The following is an 8,612-nucleotide window of genomic DNA, read 5'->3' on the forward strand; positions in this document are numbered from 1 at the left end:
TTTATTCAAAATCGATTAGTGTCACTGTTGTAATATTGCACAGAGAGGACTGAAATAATTACATAAATAATGCAGATCTATTATGAAAAAAATATGACTGTACTCATAATACATCTGAGGTATTTCCCATTTAAATAAAATTCATGGTAATTCAAGCTTCCGAGTAATTCCTGGAATTTGCAATAAATAAAATAAAAAAAAAAAAGAAGTTTTGTTTCTCTTTTTGCAAACCCAAGTAGTGCACACTACTTATGCAAAAAGGGATTTTTCTTTTTCAATAAATACAGTTTGAAAATAAAATAAAAAGTGTAAAGTTTAAAGGTTTTCCTTGCCTGGTCATTTTTTTTTTTTTTTTGTTAACACGTGGTTGTTCAGACATTGCAAAGATTAAGAATTTTTCCATAAATTATATACAAAATTTGCTTAGAGAGAGAGAAAAAAAAAATAAAAAATATTTGTTCAAATTGACATGCGTGGTAAACAAATTGTGTCCGGCAGTAATCCCCATCAAAAAATGTTTTCGTATAAAGTATTTTTTTTATTATTATTAATTTTTTTTTTTTTTTTTTTTTTTTTTTTTTTTACCTGGAGTGTAAAAAAAAATAAAATAAAAAAAAAAAAAAATAAATAAATTCCTATAAACATTCCTTCCATTTAATTGCTGTAACATAAATATATGTATAAATTCACAAAAGTCTGTTACCCAAATATGTTTTAGACTATGAGAGATTCCATGAAAGAGGACTTGAAGGCATCTTCAAGCAGGAGTTGATTATCCATGAAAGGGACGAGCGTATCGGGAATGGATTCGGACGAGCCAATTAAGGATTCCAGAAAGTTTGCATGGGAGTCTGAGCTCTGGGACACGCCAGGGATATTAATTGGCTGATACGACGAGTGATCATATTCCTTCAAAGAGTTGTAAAGAGGTCCCAAATTATAATCCGGGTAGGCAAGTTCAAAACAATCGGAGGAAAGGTTGATATCGGGATAGGTTTTCAAAGGTGCCTCTGTGTGTGTTCCAGAAACCGTAGAGTCAACCGAGGTGGTTACAGATGTTCTATCAACAGAACAATCACCTCCTTGGTTTGCGTTCTCATCCATGCACTTGGAAACATTTGATAACGAGCACGAGAAGGTCCCGCTCGCTGGTTTTTCTGTTCTCGAAAGAGCGTCGTAAACATTATCACAGAAGAAATCCGCAGAATGGAAAAAGCTTAAGTTATCTTGGCAGTCGCTGCTGCTCTCCTCGTATTCAGAGTCGTTGAAGTGAAGAATCCTTGCCAGATAGTCATCGTCAACATCCGACTGGGATTTGTCAGGGGTAGTTTCAAATGGCTCTTCGGAGTCTTCGCTGTGGCAGGACGAGGTGGAGAAGTCGGTTATGTCGCTGCTGCAGCTGTTTTCACCAGCGGCATCCAAGCTCATACTGAACTGATAGGAGGGCGGCGGGGACGTAGGGACGGTCCGTTCTTCATTGATGTTTACGGCTGGCGGATACCCGAACGGATTAAGCAGTTCCCCACAAGAGTCTTCCGTTTCGTCGTTGCTTTCGCTACTCTGGCTTTTCTCCTCCAGCTCCAGTTTCATGACTGTATGGATGTAATGGGTCTGAACCCTGGACGAATTGAACTCAACTCTTCCGTTCCTGTTGCCGCAACCATCCTTCGAACAGCCACATGGAAAAGTTGAATGATCTCTCTATAAAAAAAACAGGAGAAAAGAAAATATGTTACTCAAGGTAGACCTTGTTGCATCAGGATTGACGAAGAAGACGCTGGGTGGCAAGATGCTTTTTTACTTGCGCCGTGAGGACTCCATGTTAATTTATGGTTATATTTGTGCCAACCCCTTACAACCCAAGTTTTTGTTTCGAGGCACGGAGTAAAATTCTATTACTCGAGGTTCCGTTAATTTACTCGTCTTAAAATGCGGACATAATGGTGTCTTCGATTCTGAAACTGCGAAAAGCAGTCAAAACCACCATCCAAGGAAAAAGGAATGGAGATAAAGCAACATCGTGATGTAAACAAGGAGGAACTTGGTGCATAAAACCTTCCTGTTAATGGAACTGACCTGACACTTTATTCCTGCCAGGTTACAACTGCAGGTCTCTGGTTCGCAGAAGTCCACGCAATCACAACCGCAGTCTTCTCTCGACCTCCTGATCTCATTCAGCTCGTGCTTTTCGGATTTGTCTATCTTCTTCACTCCCTCACTTTTCAGCAAAGCTCGTCGTTTCTTGGCGGGGTACATGCGAGGACAGAAGCCGTCTTCAACCTCTCCGTCAGTCATATCGATGTCTTCATCGCAGATGTCGTCGATAGTGAGATTATTGGCCTTTTCGGACTCAATGGTGCCATTCATAGTGAACTGGAAGAAAAAAAGAGGAGAAGTTAAAATTACAGATCAAAACGAAACAAAAAAAACCAAAACACATATTCAAAATGAATATAAGTCGTTGCGTACGAGTTTTCCTTTGGCGTCCATTTTGAATTGGTCACAGAAGATACTTACCGTATTCTTTAAAGCCATAAGTTTCTCCTCTTTTAATCGTTCCTTCAGTTTCTCCCTCCGACGATTCAGCTGCTCCTTGGAAAACTCTTCCATTGTGTAGTGCCTGCTGGAGCAATGCTTGCGCTTCATTCCAAGAGTACACCCCCCTCGACTGGGAACGCTCGTGAACCCCTGGCATCGCTGGAAGTAGTAGACGAGCACGCTGTCAAACTCCACATTGTTTTTCTTAACACGTTTTGCCTTTTTCAAGATGGACGTGGCTGCAATAGGAGACAAGACATTCTTAATTATATAAAATAAAACGGCAGGTAGGAACTGCTGGCCCATTGAGCGCGTCTGTAAAGACTCAAAGCCATACGTCTATCCCATACATCGGTTTCATTCCCTTAGTGTATTAGCCTCTACCGCTTCTGATGACAGGCCATTCCATTTATCTACCACCCTCTGGTAACACTGGTGCTCCAGAACAGAACAGTACGTGAGAGCGGAGCGTGTTATTTGCGTGTACGCGGGGTAAATGCGGTCCAACTCTTAAAGCCAGTAGGAAAAGTTTTCTATGTTTATTCAGGTGCTGGATAGCTGACAGCTTTACCCGGGAAAGTATGGAAACTATGCGTATTATTTAAAGAACATGTCGCAGGCGCATAGCAGCTGCCGAGACACGGCATGCAGTATCTGGGAGGCACCAATTGAGAAGGCGCAGCCCCTTTACTGTAATAAGACTACGAAAAGTGAGAAAACCAAAAATCCCGCTACTAGGTATAAAGTTTTTTTTTTTATTTTTAAAATTTTCCTAAAGAACATCATTTACTTTGTATTATTTTTTTCCAAATATAGTGGTGGTTTGATTATTTTTTTTTTTTTTATTATTATTTTTTTTTTTTTCTGACGTGTTGTGTACCATTTGAGATCTACTCAGGGGTGGATATAAGCTGCATGTTGGATGTCCCTGGCAGATAAGAAAAATGTATAAGGAAGTAGAAAAAAAAAAAAACAACTACTTGATACTCTAGATATTGGAGAGACGGCCGTACATCGGACAGCCATGCAGGCAAAAGAGACACTTACGGGTGAAATCCTTAATCGAAGGCATCGGACTGCACGCATACTCCTCGTCAGATTCCCCTCCGGAAGAGGTGGCAGACGAGGATGGTGACGAAGATGAAGAGCAAGTGGAGTCATCTTCCAGCTCCTCGTACTTCCGCTTCAACAGCCCACTCATGGTCGATGTGGAAATATCACAGACCTAATAAAAAAATAAAAAAAATTCAGATTAAATTGTTTTTAAACGCATACCAGAAGGACACCTATATACCAGCTCAATATATAAAATGCACCAAAATACCCATTTTCCAAAAAAACAACAAAAAAAAAATGACCAAGATTACTAAGAATTGGGAAACATATTTAAGAAAAGCTTATTAAATTAAAATGCAAGACATCGCGCCTTCGCTAATATCGGAATTGTCGGTCATCACCGACTTCTGTTTATATAATTATCCAGAGACTGATCTATTAACCCTTACAAGATACCAGGGCGCTCGCTATCTGTATACCAGAAGAGAGTAAAATAGATAAATAAATAAATAATCCTTTTATTGCTCGTTTCAACAACAAGCAGAGAATAAGAAAAAAAAATATATAAAAACCTGATCCTTCTGCCATTAAATATTAATTTGCACCAGTGCAGGTTGACGTGCGCGGCACACGCTTCCAGAGATAAAAGCTGCTTTTGTCCTGCGTGTCAGGAGCCCATCGATGAACAAACGCACTTTCACGAGCACGATAAACGATCTGGCTGCATAACGCACGCACATTCTAGTGATGTAGCAGTTTAATATTAGCTACATGTAGGAGGGCAAAAGCAGACATCACGGCAAAAGGCATTATTTGGAAAGATGACTCAGGGTGACTCAGTCGTCTGCGTGTGCGTGTGCGTGTGTATGTGTTTATGGACAGGCGGACGAGAAATTGTGACAAGTCATGGGTTTTTTCTTTTACTGGAGGAGTTGAGAAACTTCCTTCAGCGTGACGAGCGCCAACGTTACATGTATTGGGGGTGAGAGGGGGTAGGTAGGTGGATTCTTCAGAAAGCGGCCATGCCCTGGGAAGTTATTGGAACACTCTTGAAGAAAAATTGGAACACAGGAGTGATGGGAGTGATAAAGGGCCACTGGAACACAGGAGTGATGGGAGTGATAAAGGGCCATTGGGACACAGGAGTGATGGGAGTGATAAAGGGCCATTGGGACACAGGAGTGATGGGAGTGATAAAGGGTCATTGGAACCCAGGAGTGATGGGAGTGATAAAGGGCCATTGGAACACAGGAGTGATGGGAGTGATAAAGGGCCTCTGTAATGAAGATATTCCATTAAAAATCAGACGTTTCCCACTACAATAGTCATTTACAACATTAACCCCGTCTGCACTGGATTTCATGTTATTTTAATGGACAAAAATCTGCTTTTCTGTTAAAAACAATGCGATTTCTTAGTGACCCCAAACTTTTGAATGGTAGAGTGTGTGTTTTATTCCACCCATTAAACAGCGTTTTTCCCTGATCACCGGTGCATCAAGAATAGCCGCCAATCCAAAGTCTAGCAGCATAACGTTAAAACAGATCTAAAATCGGCTTAATAAAGAGCAATATTTCATCTTTAATAGAGAGTAGCAAACAAACTGACATCCTGCTCACATCCACCGGCCAGGTGATTAAAGCTGAACTCGCAGAAAGGAAAAAGCAGTAAGCCGGTTAATTATTTACAACTTGATTATCCGAAGCCTGCGCGGCGGTGACACCGGCGTCTCGTTTAAGGTAAAGTGCACATCCGCCGAAGTCCCGGGTGAGCTTCCTATTAAATGCCGGCAACCGACATCAAGAAACGGCCGATGATCAAGATTAAGATTTTAAGGAACTACACGCACCAGATTTTATCAGACAAAACCCAAATAAAATAAAAAAAATAAATAAATAAAAAAAAATAAATTGATATTGTTTATGCAGCAAATTTTAAGGATGGGGGCTTTCAAAAAGTCATTAAGGTTCTCATTTTTGGAACACCATGCCAATTGTCGACAGGTTGGGGTAACATTGGCCGGCCTGTTTATTAAAAATGTATATAATAATAATAAAAAAATATATATATATAAATAAATAAAGTTATATAGAAGACATGTGAAGGGGGGGCATAAAAAAAACTCTTTACTTCTTTCAAATATGAGGTCAGCGCAGTCGACCTCACAAATTCCCCAAACTTGGTCGTTTTTTTTTTTTCTCGTCCGCGGCTCTGCATTGTTTCGCGCTGAATTATGCATAGTAATCGCTGCCAGATGTTTTATGAAGTGGACGGAGATCGTTTCCAGAAAGGACGCGCGGATTAAGGAAACCGTAAAGGCCGTCCTGAATATCAAGAAACCCTACGGGCCAAGAAACGGCGCGGGGTCATTTAAGGATGGCAGACGGCCAAAAGCTTGTGTGGCTTGTTGTGGCCCCCTGAAGCCGGGGGCCCTGTGATAATCTCGCATGGATTCAATAAATCATATTATTTAACGCTTAGAATGCCAGCCCACAACCAACTCTAATATTTTTCTGTAATATAGCTATATTTACGCTAAAAATAAAATAAAAGGGGGGAGGGGGCATGAGTGTACCCCCTTTAAAATATTCCGGTCTGTGGGTGTGAGCGTTCTGCTGCACTGCAAGGGCTTTTTATTTTAAATTTATGTGTTTTTTTTTTTTTTTTTTAAATAACCTGAAATAAAAATTATCTGTCCCACTTGTCATTGCCAAAAAAGACATTCTGTTCTTGGCTCAGGCAACTTACTCTATTTTACTAAAAACAGCTTTTTTTGAACAAGTACAAGAGTGGAAGGAGTGAGCCCGCAGGAATTCCAGCTTGGCAGCACCGTCCCCACAACGTCTTTTTACAAGAACTTTGAAAACATAACAGAAAAAAAAATATTTAAAAAAAAAAAACGATGGCCGGGGCTGACGCATCGCTCACTGTTGTGCAAACGGGATTTATTTTGGGGGAGGGGGCATGCTATTCGGACGTTATGGGGTTAAATGACAAATTCCTTTTTCACATACACAAATAGGAAAGAAAAAATCTGGTGCATTTAATCTGATCATTTATGGTCTGAAACCCCCTTTTTTTGTTAAAAGTATTTATCTTCTTAACAACTTGACCCTCCATGCTAATGAGCAGTTAATTTGCATAAAAGGTCAGTGTGTCCACTGTTTATAATATCCACCTGGTTTCTTTTAAACACACCTGTGCCATAGGGAACTAAATCGGGGGTTCCGCACCAGATGTCCGCCAGCTATTGGAAAGAACACCCCAAAAACACCCCAAGTCGTAGGCACCGGACAAAAATTGTCTCCTTTGCGCTTCATTAAGAACATCCAGCGTTTGTACGTTTCTTTTTGTCTGATAATGGGTGTGTGGCCAGGCTGTAGGGAGGAGGACAAGTCATTCCGGGCTTGCGTTCTCGCTAATGCTTCTGGCATTTCCCATACATAGAGGAATCCCAGGAATGATGGCGGAGCGAGCCTTGGCCAGAGCTGCCGATAACAGTAAACATAATGAGCGGGATCCTCACTAAACGCTCAAGACGAGATGTGCTCTTCAGCAATGAAGACCTACAAAGTCCACCCTTCTGTTTGCTCTTAGACAAAGGCCTAAAGAAGGAGCAGTCAGCAGAACATCCTCTTGACCTCCTGGTGATTGCTCAACATCTAGCACCAAAGTCGTGTCGGTCTACATTAAACCCCACTGGTTCCATTCTCCCATTTTTTATCCCCAACCAAACTATTTCACAAATAAGAGATCTCTGAAGTCCTAAAAGTTTGTGAGACTCTACTCGGGTATCTTGGACATGGTACCAACGTCAACTGAAGATGCCATGTGGTCTTGGACCAACATGGCTGGATCCATTTCACTTACTAAACCAACCGCAAACCAGAAAATATAAGAAAACACAACTCTCGGCCCCCAAAACACCAGTTTGAGGATAACGCGGTCTCATTTGTATCCCATTACCTATAATCCTTATCTACAAAGGGCATTGCGCAACCTGGTGGTCCTGGAGCAGCGTGTGGGGGGGTGGGGTTGATTTATAGGGTAATTAACGAATTGCGTACATTCTACCCAACAATAGATATGAATTAATTGAAAAGATCATAATGGTAGTGTTACTTTGTAAAAACACAAAAAAAGTGTGTGTTTACACGCGTGTAAGTGGGCAGGGCCAGAGTCACACGTTAAAAAAAATAAAAACAAATAAAAACTCATTATAGGAAAAAATTATTATTATTATTAACGGGAAAGTAGGGATGAAAACCCCCCTCTACCAATATTATTAAAGAATATTAAGTTATAACCGGTTACATAATTTCTTGCATTAAGGACAATTTCATAGTGAATTATGTTGCTAAATAAGAGTGTTTTATTTTACGGGCAAAAACCGGTTTAGCCGGTTGTCTCAAAACATGCACAAATACACGCGATCTGGCAGCCGGCGGCTGGAAGAGCTATTGTAACATTTTATATATCAACACAGAATTTTTATGATAAAAACTAAAATCCCCTGGCTAATAAAAAAAAAAAAAAAAAAAAAAAAACGATTTCAGAAAAAGACCTTGACTATTGCCTAGGCCAATATTAAAATGTAAAATAAATACAATAATAATAATAAAAAAAAAAAGGATTACAAATATCAGAAGAAAAAAAAAACATTTATTGGCTGCCTGGGCCTATAAAAACAAAATAAATAAAAAAAAAAATGTAAATATAAAAAAAAAAAAAAAAAAAAAGCTTAATTTCAGAAAAAGACTATGACAATGTTGATTCAGTATATCCCCTCTGCAATTAAACACCTGCGTGGCTGCGTGGCGCATAACGAGATCCACAGAGCCCAGCGCACAATACGGATTGTCCTTTAAGATAACAGGATTTCCCACGGAATACAATGTAGGCCAGAGAAGTAGTGGGGGCAGGAATCCAACCAACAGGGGGGAGGTCACAGAAGATGTGTTCATTCACAAGGAGGAATTGTGCTGGGTTAAGGCACCCGTACAACAGATTAATTAATT

The 8,612-nt window shown here is 40.2% G+C and overlaps 1 protein-coding gene across 1 annotated transcript in view; it reads right to left on the bottom strand.

Annotated features, from left to right (window-relative positions):
- Positions 1-611: 611 nt before the first annotated feature.
- The window catches only part of CSRNP1 (cysteine and serine rich nuclear protein 1), a 9,575-nt gene continuing 1,574 nt past the window's right edge, over positions 612-8,612 (bottom strand). The window contains exons 2-5 of the mRNA XM_053468289.1: positions 3,586-3,763; positions 2,518-2,777; positions 2,077-2,373; positions 612-1,701 (exon numbers count right to left, since the gene is read on the bottom strand). Of these exons, the coding sequence (XP_053324264.1) occupies positions 715-1,701; positions 2,077-2,373; positions 2,518-2,777; positions 3,586-3,763 (1,722 nt within the window). The 3' untranslated portion in view covers positions 612-714. The remainder of the gene's footprint in view (positions 1,702-2,076; positions 2,374-2,517; positions 2,778-3,585; positions 3,764-8,612) is intronic.

This window comes from Spea bombifrons, chromosome 5, assembly GCF_027358695.1.
Source record: "Spea bombifrons isolate aSpeBom1 chromosome 5, aSpeBom1.2.pri, whole genome shotgun sequence".
In the NCBI taxonomy this organism is placed as follows: Eukaryota; Metazoa; Chordata; class Amphibia; order Anura; family Pelobatidae; genus Spea; species Spea bombifrons.